Raw genomic sequence first — 12,891 nt, 5'->3', positions numbered from 1 at the left:
GCGAACGATTGAATTAATAATTCTAAACATGTTGATTGCTCGTTAAAAACTCTCTAATTATCGTTGTCATAATAGTAGTACTGTTTTCAGTTTTTTACAAAAATAGTTTGCATTACTCAAGAAATGCTAGTGTTTCCCGAAAAAATAGTTAAAATGAGCCAATTTTTACAAATTGAAAAACGACAAAAAACATTCAAAGATCATTGTCAAAAATATCGAATTTTTAAAGTTGTTGTTAATTAAATATTTGAAATTGTTCTATTAATATTGTTATCGGTGTTTTATGCAAAGAAATAATTATATTTGTTATTAAAATAATTTAGAAATTGTCTATTATTATCATCATTTTTTTAAAAAAATAATTATGAAAATTAATGCTATTAGGCATCTATGGGATATACACCCTATCACGTTAACACTCTTAAAAAAGAGAAAAAGAAACTATAATGACCCATTTTTTTCATGTACATGTTCTGGAAATATATAGCGAAGCAGCTGAAAAATAAACTGAGAGGAAAAAAGTGTTGTTGTGAAATTTTAGTTGTGGTGGACAATCCACATATCTTTATTAGAAACTCTATATCTTGTTGTTGATGGGTCATGAAAAGGGGGTTTTACATTAAATTTCTGGACTGACTTTATCATAGATTTTGGTACAATTCAAACAAAATAATACGACTTAATTAATAGATTTGTCCAAGAAGTTGACTGGTTTTCCAAAACCAAAAGTAATCACAAGTACTGGTAAACAATATGAATATGACCAATCTGTCGGGTTATTAACAACGTAAATACCAGAAGTGTCTTTCAATATTTTTTTATCCTTAGGTCTTAAAACATATGTTAAAATTAAGTGATTATTTCCCTTTGTATATCCCATCGATGTAGCTGGTTCTTTTGCAAAATATTCACCTGGTCCGTACGCCTGTCCCGCTCTTCTATGTGGATCAAATCCATTCTTACAAATCGATTGTATACAGTTGTCGTCACTCCCATGCCAACAAAAGAAGCCAGAACTTTGGATGGATTCCATCCCGAATTTTTCAATAGACTTGATGAAGCGTTGGTACGACAAACTGTTTTCCAGCAAAAAGTTGTTGAATTGAATTGAATTACTTTTCTGAAATTGAAACCCATTATACTGTGTTTTATACCTTGTTGTTGTATTTTCAATAAAATCTTTTCCCAATTGAACTAATTGGCCTAACAGTGGTTTGGCCAGTTGTTGCTCATACATATTATTTTCGTTTCGATAGTCAGAAATCGTTTTGTTGTTTTTTCCAAAATCGATTCGTGCAAACTTTTCAATAACATTTCTGATATTTGTCAAAAACATTATCTTTGTTAGTGGGTTGTAGACATCCTTTTCAAATGCACCCGACTTAAATATTTTCTTCAAAGATTCTTGTGTTAATTTTGGCGAAAGAAAATTGTACTTTGGTGGGATGACTGGAAACATTGTCGATGAGAATTCCAATTCAAGTTCTATTGAGTCTCTTGCGGACAAAGTCATCATTTTTTCCATATCAGAATATATGTCCCATGTCGAATTAAAGTTTTTATATGAAACTATCCAATGATATGGATTATCGTTGACTGGTTGAATGAGAAATCCGAATTTCTTTTCATCAAAGAACGATTGAATAATATCTTCTTTTAAATTTTGATATGCTATTTCGGTATCAAATGCAAAGATCTGCGTTTCCGATTCAAGGGCTACTTTTCTTTGAGCATCGAGGCGGTCGCTCAAATTTTTGCGTTTAAGAAAAGGATCATTTTTCAAGTCTTCTTGATGTTGTTTTTCTTCTTTTAAAAATTTGGCTGTTTGAGTTAAAGCGTCGGTCAAATCAGTTGGAGGTATGAGTGACCAAGTTGTTTTTGTACGATTAACCACGTGCTCATACTTCTTTCCTGATATTTTGATATCATATTGACTTGGTGTACCATTTGGATATTGTAACGTAAATTCTTTATCGTCTGGAATGTATAACACATGAAAAACGTGTTTGGATGTCGAATGGTCTAACATACAGAATGAATCATTTTTTTCACAAAAAGCCGTGAATTCGTCTTCAATATATGACATGAGGTTTGACTTATTTAATTAGTTTTTATTTTGAAAATAACAATTTAATAAGTTGTTATATTGTCATTGAAATAACAATCATAACAAACAATTAAAATCGAAATTGATTGGTAATTTCATAGTTTTTAATTGTAAATCAAATCGATTCGATAATATGGCCCCAATTTCATTATTTCAAACCTTTACAATCATCACAAAAGAAAATATTTAATATTTAGTAACATTTAATAGTATTATTTATTTTGTAAATATAATGGTGTTTTTGTTATTTTATAAACAATTTTTTTACACATTAAAGCTTTCTTTTTTCTGTTTTAAATGAAAAAAACTAAAAAAGTTAATGTTTTATTCTTTGCTGTGTGTAAAAAACAGAAAAAAAGGAAAAAAGTTGTTTGAACTTTTTGTGGATTTTTATCCTTGTGATATTGGTAAAATTAATATTCAAATGATAACAAAAAATCATTTAGATATTCAAATTGTTGTTATTTCAAACCATTTTCGAGTGTTTTACAATGAAAAAAAACAGAATGCTAAAACGACGAACGTTTGTAATAAACAATTCGTCGCAATTTGACGCGACATTTTATCAACTTTATTCACACAGTTGATAAAATGTGTGAATTCATAGAGTGGTGTTAGTAAACAAACATAAAAACTCTTAAGATAAAAGAGAAAAACTAGTCTGTATTTATTTTTTTCCAACAATACCAACCCCGACAACTGCCGCTGAAATTAAACATTTCGTCATAATATTCAATGTTAATTTTATTATTTAATTCGATATTGATTTATAAAAAACAAAAAAACAACACAAACTGTTGTTGTTTCAACTTTTAGTTTTTAATGATCAGTTGTGTCATCTTCTTCTTTAAATACCTGATCAGATATTATCGTTTTGAATTTTGGAGATTAAAGTCATTCTTAAAACCGTGCAACTTTTACGTGTCAGTGCAACTTTGTTTATAGTATAATTATAGTAAAAAAATTATATGTTTTTTAAAAACAGAACAATAAAAAACACAAACAAATTTCTTTAAAACTATTACTCTAATTATTATACTATAACTAAACTATAACTAAAGTTGCACAAATTTTCTCAATTAGTTTTTTGGGTTGCACCATTCAACTGCCTTTTGTTTACCTATTTTTGCAGCGAAAAAGTCTTTGAATCACATGAATTGGTTTGTCTCATTATTTTCTTGTGAACGAATTTTTGTTGAAAGATTTAAAAAAGAAAGAAGTTGATATCATATATATTGGCACTCAAAAAACGCATTTTGAAGGCGAAATTGCAGTTCAGAAAGACGGCGAATGCAAATTTATGATTGGCAACGACAGAACGTCTTTATTGAAAATTCAATTCACGACACAAAATGACAAGGAAAAGTTTGAGTTGAATGTTAAACCTTCCATACCAGTGAGTATCAAGAAAGGTCGTGCTGTTGAATTTACTGTTGCTGTCCATCCGCTGTGTACACTTAAAAAAAGACTGTTGACATCACTTGTTCAGTCTTAAACATCAACAAAGGCAAAATATCAGAGATAAAAATTCCAGTCAAATTTGCGTCAGAAATGTCGACAGCACTTGACCCAGACGAGTTGAAAAAAGTACGAAAACTCAGAGAAGGAAGCTTTGGGATTGTGTTCAAAGGAACATATCGAGGAAATGTTGTTGCCATCAAAGAGATGAAGGAAATGGTTGTCGCCACTTAAAAAGCAAAAGGTTTTACAAAGAATTTGATTGTTGAAAGTTCAAGTCGAATTAACTGTGTCTAGCAACCAGGTAATAATACTATTATGTATTATAATTTTAATTATAAATTGACCTAATTCATATACGTTTTTTAACAAGAATTTAACTATTAATTATAATTAATAAAACAAGCTGTTTAAATTATTTTTACAATACATCACAACTTGTTCAAAATGTATTTTATAAATTGGTTTGAAAACAAGTGTTTTGGTTTTTCTTTTTTGAAAATTTTGACATGTCTCTTTTTTTTCCTTAACGTTCATAATAATTTTTTTGAGACAGTTTTGTGTTTTATATTTTAAACAAAGACATCATTAGGTTTTGTTTCTTTCGGTTCTTTAAATGGGCTGTTTTGGATTATTAACTATTTTTGAAACAAAAAGTAGCTACCCCTTTTTAAGTTTTTGAATCGGTTTTATCTTCGGTTTTTGGTTGTAAAAAAATTGGTGTCTGCATTCTGATAAAACCCAACCAAAATTCGGCAAAATAACCAAGTTGGTCATTCGGATTCTTGTTATAGTTTCAACCACTTACAAAAAATATAAGAATTGTGAAGTTCTTTCAAAATGACAAATCAAATATTTCAACAAGTGTTCTAATTTAATAAAAAGTTCTCGAAATTAAATTTAAGATTCTTCAATAAACCATAATTTTAAAGTTTTTATCGAATAATACACCACTTTTTGTGTTAGTTAATTATTTTCTTTGAAATTATAAAAAGTGACGTGGTTGTTTTAATATAAAGTTGAAGAAGATAAGTTAAATTCACAAAACAATGTCGAAGCCAGAGTGTAGTTGTAACTGCAAATTTGCACACCACATGGAACACCCAGAGCATCAAGGTGAATTTTGTCCAAGGTGTGTGAAAGATGAAAAGTTGATTGTTGCAGACTATCATTCTAAGTGTTGTGGAAATGCTATTCGTCTCTCTTTACTTGTAGATTCAGAAAGCAAAGTAATCGATGCCAAATATCAAATGTTTGGGTGCGCCAAGTTTGGAGTTTTGGCTGATGTGTTATGTGGACTTTGTATAGGCAAGAAGATGACCGATTTACTTATGATTAAAAACTTGGACATCGAGAAACAACTTCAAGAACCAAAAGTGCCCAAAGAGCCAATTTTTTCGACCTCATTCTTTTATAGAACCATTCAAAGAGCAATTTCAATTTACACAGGAAAAAAACTTTGTGATATTGAAAATGAGGATTTGGTGTGTTTATGTGGTAATATACCACTCGCGACTATTAAAACGGCAATCAAAGAAAAAGATTTAAAAACTGTTGAAGAAATCACGAAAGAAACCAACGCCGGGTCTTTTTGTGGATCATGCCAACGAGCTGGAGCTGGTGAATATTCAAGAAAGTATTATTTAGAAGACATTTTGAGAGAGACGAGAGCCGAAATGGAATGTACCAAAACATGTGAAAAAACATGCGAAAAAGCAACTTTTTATCAGAAAGTAATGAAAATTAACGAAGTTTTCAATGAGAAAATTGGGTGCTGCAAAGAAAACAAAATCAATATTTTTGATATAAAAGAAAGTGAAGGAGGTGTTGCTGTTTTGATTCAAATTGAAGGAAAGTGTTGTGGATGCTGTGAAGAAAGTATCAAGAAAAGAGATGAAGTGCAAGCAATTTTGCGAGAAGCAATTTGCAAACATATCATTGTCATGGTAGTTCCATGTTGCTGTGCCAAGTAAAATTTAATTATTTTTACTTTCTATTTTTAATAATAGTTTTATATATTAATAAATTAGATTATATTATTTTTATAGCAAAAATTAAGTGGTAATTGGTATTATTAAAATTGTTACATTAACTAAAATCAATCATTAATGACGAAAGCTACTTAATAAAGGTTCTTTTTTAAATTAATAAAATAACATTTTTTAAACTATAATATAATAGGTAACATATTAAATAATATAATCTAAAAAATTTTATTTGTAAAAATTTTTGTAAAAATTGTTGTTAATTGTTAATTTAATGATAAATATTTAAATTGTTAATAATATAATAAAGTATATTTTTATCATTATTATTATATCAAAATATTATTTAAATATAATTTAAATATAAATAAAAATATTGAAATAAAGCTCAAAAAATGTTATTATTTTTTAAAACAATTTAATACAAAGTAATTTAAAAAACAATTTATTTTATGTAAACATTTTTTTACATTTTTAAAGATATTCTGTTGATTTACCTCATCACAAAAATAAACATTTTTGACGTTTTAGTTTTGATTGGGTTGTGTAGACTTTTATTATGAATTTTGAAATGAAATATAAACAAACTGATAATATTATTTATATCGATGGGACTCCTCGATGGATATTCACTAATGATAGTAGCCAAATATTTTCGTTCAATTTCCGACTTTATGAACATCGAAATGGTCAATTCAAAATACCGAAACACAGCAGCACGATTTCACATCAACCCCATTCCCCTCACACAAAAGATACTCAAACATTTTCCCCGTCTTGAATCACTCAACATTTGGGAAGAATGTGAAGAGACTTTTGGCAACAATATTTTTGGCACCAAACAAACAACTCATACTACTGACGTGACAAAACTGAACTTTTATCGTGTTATCGTTTGGTGCAAAGTGACGTACTCTTTCTATGAGTCACGACAACCAACAAACTGCATATACAAGAACATTTCATATGGAGTTGATGATAGATACACAATAGACGATCCAATAGCTCTAGAAGTCACTTCATACGATGCAGAATGTTTTGGATATGAAGAAGTCACTTCAATTGAAATTCCTGACAAAGTTACGTCACTTGGTGAGGAATGTTTCAGACAGTGCTCAGCACTTTCTTCCATTAAATTACCTAATAATTTGCAAAACCTCTCAAGTTTCTGTTTCTGTGAGTGTAGTGCACTTGAAAATCTTGTGATTCCAAAAGGAGTAAATCATATTGGCAATGGCTGTTTTGCGAAGTGTGTAAATTTGAAGAGAGTTTCGCTTCCAGATGAAATAACAGAAATACCAAAAGGATGTTTTTCTGAGTGTGGAGCGCTTAGTGAAATAACTATTCCAAGTGGTGTCACAAGAATTGAGATATATGCTTTTTCTGAGTGTACTTCTTTAAAAAGTGCCATAGTTAATGACGGAATTGTTGAGATAGGAGAAAGAGCTTTTGTGAATTGTCGGAACTTGAAAATGGCCAAATTTGGGAAAAACGTCAAAATCATAGAAAGACATGCTTTTGAAAAGTGTTTTTCTTTAAAATCAATTGTATTGCCTACGTGTGTTGAAGAAATGGGGGATTGTGCTTTCCCTCCGTGCACTGAAGTTGTTAAAAAATATTTGTAAATACTATTATAATTATTTGGTTAAATAGTTATGAATTATAGTAATTATCAATTTTTGTATTTTTTAATTATTTTATAATATCTTTTTTGTATTGTATCTGAATAGTTATTAATTCATTAAACGAAACTACATTTGATAAAATAATTATTGTTCGAAATCATATCGGCAATTAAATATGTACAGTTGGGCTATTAAACTTTGCCCAGCAAATTAACCCAAAGAAAAACCAATTATTTTCTATTGTTATATTAAACTTATAAACTATACATATATATAAGTCAATTTTCCAAAATATTTGTTTTTTAGTAAGAACCCGTATTTTTTTAAAAAATATAGGTACTTCTCTGGGCTAAAGTACATTTCCTGGAATAAGTTTCATTTTCCCTATTGTATTTGCATAGAACAAAAATGTTTTTAATTCGACATTTACATAATTTCATGTTTTTTGATAAAAATGTGCTTTTAATTGTTGTTTTTTGTAAGTAATTTTTTTACAAAAACATTAAAATTATATTTTATGTATTTTAATTATAACTTTATTAAAATTAAATGACTTTTTGTTTTTTATAAAAAATGAACAATAAATTCAATATTGAGACAAATGTCAACAAACATACTTTTCATTTTAATTTCTTTAACAACATCATTTGAACGGGTGAAATGGTGTAAATTAAATAACAACTTCAGTTGCGTTGAAGTTAATAAAAATTGTCCAAATAAACAAGAGTGGAGTGTTGTAGGCAATAAAATTAATTTATTAAAACAAACAAATGGTCATTTTACTTTTTATTGCAACATTTCCAGTGAACTTTTTGTTGATAACTACGACAAAACAACATTATTATTGTTTTCGACAAAAATACGAAACCATATATTGTTTTTATCATTAAAAAAAAGATTAAAAGAACGTGTTACAGAATCACGATACATATTATCTCAAAATTTGCAAACGATTGTAAAACAAATTAATTGTGGTGATTACACAAATTGTACTTCTTGTACAAGTGATAATAATGGTTTGTATTGTAGTACTTGTTCACAGGGTTTTTTTAAAAACGGGAAAAAATGTGATCCTTGTTATACTGGATGCGCTTCATGTAATGGTTATTCATCAACTACATGTTTCTCATGCAAAGAAAATTATTATTATGATACAAGTAAAAAAACTTGTAATTATTGTCCTTTCCCTTGTTCTGCGTGTTATTATCCAGGAGTGAATGGGAACTGTAGTAAGTGTTATACTAGTTTTTACTTGCATCAATATACATGTACACGATGTTCCTCTCCATGCAACACGTGTTTCGACCCAGGTAACAACGGGAGTTGTGAATCATGTATCAGTGGATATTACTTAACAGAAAACACGTGCTCTTTATGTAACTCGACATGTGAGACCTGTTATGGAAGCGAATATAACCAATGTAATACTTGTGTATCGGGGAAAAGATATCTTAGTAATGGTCAGTGCATTGAATGTATCAATTGCAAAAGTGGGTCTTGTAAAACTGATGGCTGCACTGAATGCGTTTCAATAAATTACTATAGAAATGGATACAATTGCTTTCCATGTGATTCTTCATGTGAGAGTTGTAATGGTAATTCGAGTTTAAATTGTCTTAGTTGTTCACAGGGAAAATATATTGACTCAAACCAGTGTAAAACTTGCGATACTCACTGTTCAGAAACAAAGTGTTTACCAAAAGATGGTTGTATTGAATGTACATATGGTTATTTCTTAGAAAACAACACATGCCACCCATGCTCTGATATACCGAATTGCTTTAATTGTAGTCAAACCAATAAACTGTGCCATGAATGTGTGGGAAATTTTGAATTATTGAAAGGTATATGTGTATGTAAAAATGGATATTATCTTAGTTCGCCAAATATATGTTACATGTGTTCTAATGTTATAAATAATTGTAAGATGTGTCATGGTGATGCAAATTTCAAAGCAATTTGTGATAGTTGTTATGAACCTTTTGTTCTGAATTTGAGTACTAAAACTTGTCAAAAATGTGGCGAAAAAGAATACTTTTTAAATAAAGTTTGTACAATCAATGGTGATGATTGTTTGGAAAGAATAAATAAAAGTATGTGTTTAAAATGTGATATTGACAATTATCTTCAAAACATGAGTTGTGAATCCAATTTAATGGATACAAATTGTATTACAAAAGGAAACGTTATTTGTGAAAATTGTAATTATGGTATTTCACTTGTAGATAAATGTGATATTTCTATTGATAACTGCAAGTATTATTATTCAACGAAATTGGAAGAAAGAGCAAAATGTTTACAATGCAAAGATAACACTATAATCTTCCAAAATAATAGTTGTACTGATATATCAAACGAAAAAAGATTGACCAGAAACAACAAATATTACACATGTAAAAACGGTGAGTACATTGATAACAACAACAATTGTCAGAATTGTTCTATTCATTCATTTGAAAAATGCAAACTCATAAAAAATACATTAAATGCTTTGTTTTGTGTAAAAAATTTCATTATAGATGTTATAAATCAAAATTGTTTTGCTGATGAAAACTGTATTAAAATATCATCCAATGACTGCGTAGAATGTTCCAAATTTTTCCATTATACAATAGAACATAATAAATGTAAATTGAACATTCTCAATAATTGTGCAAAATACAATCAAAACACTTGTGTTATTTGTTCGGAAGGATTTTTATTAAAAGAAGAGACTTGTATTAAATTATCAACATTGAATTGTGAAAAATCAAACAATTATTCGTGTATACAGTGTTTTCCGAGTTATGTTCGTAATTCAAACATAAAAAATACAACTTGTTGTGTGCCGACTGATAAAATAATCAAATACACAACACAAAGTTCCGAAGAAGTGTCAACAATTTTGGAGTGTTCGGATAATTATTTTCTTACAAAAGGAGGGTGTATTTTAAATTCTTCAACAACGACATATCATAAAACAATGAAAACAAAAATAGGAAACGTTATAAATAATTGCGAAATTCAAACAACAAAAGGGTGTTTAAAATGTTCAAATACTTATTATTTGGATTTGTTTTCAAATGATTGTCTTTCTTGTAATTATACAACATCAAAATGTTTAACCTGTTTCAACTCAACCTTTTGCATAACTTGTGACACTTCAGTTTATTTTCTAAACAAAAACCATATTTGTGAATTAGCAAGTGAATTGGCAAAACGGTGTACAATGATGCTTCCTTCACAAAGAGGGTGTGTAATTTGTAATGATGGATATTATCAAGATCAAAATGACTGTCTTCGATGTGATTCAACCTGTTCGACATGTCAAGAAATTTCAAAGTGTTTATCTTGTAAAGAAAATTATTATCAAATACTCAGTGAAAGTTATTTGTGTAAAAGTTATGAATCACTTACCAATTGTGTTAAAAAGACTTCAAGTGGTTGTTTGCAGTGTTCCAATGGGTATTATTTAGGTAAAGTTATTCCTCGATGTTACGAATGTTCCATGAATTGTTTATTGTGTTCATCAGAAGAAACGTGTTTAATATGTGATATTAATTTTGTCTTAGTTGATAATCATTGCAAATCAGTTTCTGAAATTACATTTTGTCTTTCAGCTGAAAATTCAGTTTGTACAAAATGTGGTAATAACAAAAAAGTTTCAACAGATGGGACGTATTGTGTTGATCAAATTAATTTGAAATTGGTTATTGCATTGCCCGTTGTTCTCGTGTTAGTCACATTTGTTATTTTCTCTGTTTTCATATTTGTATTTTATATAATGCGAGTACACAGAAAGGAAAAGAACCAAATGAAAAACGTTTGTGTATTTGATATGAAAAAGTCCAACATTTTATTCTCAAAATTGACACAAAATTTAGTTTCAAACCAACCAGAAATAATTTTTGAAAATGAACCAATTGAAAACAAAGATAGTACCGATATCCCAGTCGATCAAGAAACTCGAGCACTTTTCTGTGTTGGTAACGTTTCAAAAAATAAACAGAAAATTCAATTTAGTGTGAAATCTGGATGTGATATATATTTAATTAGAACAGTGCCAACTTTAATTACACTTAAAAGAAATGAAGCTTGTGAATTTGAAATATTTTTGAAACCTTATTGTTCATGTCAAATTAACGACGAAATTTTATGTATTTCACTTGACATCAAGAAAGGGGAGCAAACCACTTCACCAATAAAAATTAAAGCAAAAACCATATTAACAACCAAATTAAATAATTATGAACTTATTGAATCAAAGAAACTTGGCGAAGGATCTTTTGGAATTGTTTATAAAGGCATATTCCGAGGTGAGAGTGTTGCTATTAAAAGACTTAAAAGTGGGTGTGATGATGATACTAGTATAAAAGAATTTGAAAAAGAAGTACAAATGTTGGATAAATTTCGAAGTGATTATATAGTTTACTTTTATGGAGCTGTATTCATACCAAACAAAATCTGTCTTGTTACCGAATTTGCTCAATATGGGTCTTTGAAGGATTTGTTACATGAATATGTTTTACAAGATGATTATATTAATACAAATAAAAATTTACAAAGCAAAAAGTGTGTAACAAAAAAGTTGTGTGAAAAGTTTATGTTAGACATGGCAAAAGGTATATATTATCTACACAACAATGGGGTTGTTCATAGAGATATCAAACCCGACAATTTATTAATTTTTTCGTTATATTTTTCAACACAAATCATCGCGAAATTGACTGATTTTGGAAGTGCAAGAAATGTGAATTTATTAATGACTAATATGACTTTCACCAATGGTATTGGAACACCAAAATATATGGCTCCTGAGGTTTTGAACAAAGAAAAATATAAAATGCCTAGTGATATATTTTCGTTTGCCATAACAATGTATGAAATATTTGGGTGGAAAGAGCCTTATCCCAAAAATGAATTTAAATTTGCATGGAGTATAGCAAACTTTGTCACAAATGGAAACCATTTATTAAAGAAAGGAAATATAACAGATGATGAGTTCAATATCATTGAAAAATGTTGGTATTCACAACCAGAAAAAAGACTCACCATTAACGAAATAGTTCCAAAAATAGAAAAAATGTTAACAAAACAAATTTAATCTTATTTTGATATCTTTTGGCATTATTTACTTCCATCAAAAGCTTATGATTGGAATTTATTATTATATAACTACATCAAATTATTTTTGTATCGAATTGTTTTATTATGACCATTTACAAGTATTTTAATAACAATAATAAATATTAAAAATGAAATTATTATTACTTACCAAAAAATTTTTTAAAGTGTCTACATTATCAATTGAAAAAAAATGATAGTGTGCAAAAAGAATGTGTTATATTTCATTTTCAAAAATTATTATAATTTAACAAAATTATTATTTTTTATTATATATTCAATGTTTATATAAAAAAACATTTTGAACGTGTTAAATAAGTAGAAATATTGTTAAATAAATTATAGTTGATTTATTTATTTATTTTATTTTTGAGTTAAAAAACTTAATATATTATTAACTTAAGAGAAAGGATGGACATGGGGACGAAGGACGGGAATATAGGCCGAAAGACGTCCTTTGTGGTTTAGGGACGTCCTCCCGTTATAAAGGACGTCCTCCTGTGTATATGGTGTCCTTTCTATTATTTTCGTGTCCGCGGCATTTTTTATTCATTATCGAAACTATATAACAAAGTATATTTTTATTATAAATATACAATCAAAAAATATAATA

At 28.5% G+C, this 12,891-nt stretch overlaps 5 protein-coding genes across 5 annotated transcripts; 4 read left to right on the top strand and 1 right to left on the bottom strand.

Annotated features, from left to right (window-relative positions):
- Positions 1-679: 679 nt before the first annotated feature.
- Positions 680-2,086, bottom strand: EIN_137070 (hypothetical protein; the record flags this gene model as incomplete). The annotated part of the gene is made up of 1 exon (XM_004185291.1): positions 680-2,086. One exon carries the CDS (start codon positions 2,084-2,086, stop codon positions 680-682), a length of 1,407 nt encoding a protein of 468 aa, XP_004185339.1.
- A 1,321-nt stretch (positions 2,087-3,407) lies between these two features.
- EIN_137060 (hypothetical protein) lies at positions 3,408-3,799 on the top strand (the record flags this gene model as incomplete). Its single annotated transcript, XM_004185290.1, has 2 exons — positions 3,408-3,539; positions 3,575-3,799. 2 exons carry the CDS (start codon positions 3,408-3,410, stop codon positions 3,797-3,799), a joined length of 357 nt encoding a protein of 118 aa, XP_004185338.1.
- Positions 3,800-4,614: 815 nt separating this feature from the next.
- Positions 4,615-5,538, top strand: EIN_137050 (nitrogen fixation protein nifU, putative; the record flags this gene model as incomplete). Its single annotated transcript, XM_004185289.1, has 1 exon — positions 4,615-5,538. The coding sequence occupies one exon, from the start codon at positions 4,615-4,617 to the stop codon at positions 5,536-5,538; it is 924 nt and encodes a 307-aa protein (XP_004185337.1).
- Positions 5,539-6,158: 620 nt separating this feature from the next.
- Positions 6,159-7,175, top strand: EIN_137040 (hypothetical protein; the record flags this gene model as incomplete). Its single annotated transcript, XM_004185288.1, has 1 exon — positions 6,159-7,175. The coding sequence occupies one exon, from the start codon at positions 6,159-6,161 to the stop codon at positions 7,173-7,175; it is 1,017 nt and encodes a 338-aa protein (XP_004185336.1).
- A 601-nt stretch (positions 7,176-7,776) lies between these two features.
- On the top strand, positions 7,777-12,847 carry EIN_137030 (protein serine/threonine kinase, putative; the record flags this gene model as incomplete). The annotated part of the gene is made up of 2 exons (XM_004185287.1): positions 7,777-12,239; positions 12,685-12,847. The coding sequence occupies 2 exons, from the start codon at positions 7,777-7,779 to the stop codon at positions 12,845-12,847; spliced, it is 4,626 nt and encodes a 1,541-aa protein (XP_004185335.1).
- Between the last annotated feature and the right edge of the window lie 44 nt (positions 12,848-12,891).

Source organism: Entamoeba invadens, assembly GCF_000330505.1.
Source record: "Entamoeba invadens IP1 unplaced genomic scaffold scaff_1105074726609, whole genome shotgun sequence".
Classification (NCBI taxonomy): Eukaryota; Evosea; order Mastigamoebida; family Endamoebidae; genus Entamoeba; species Entamoeba invadens.
The sequence above is the reverse complement of the archived record's forward strand: the minus strand, read 5'-3'. Positions and strand labels throughout refer to the sequence as shown.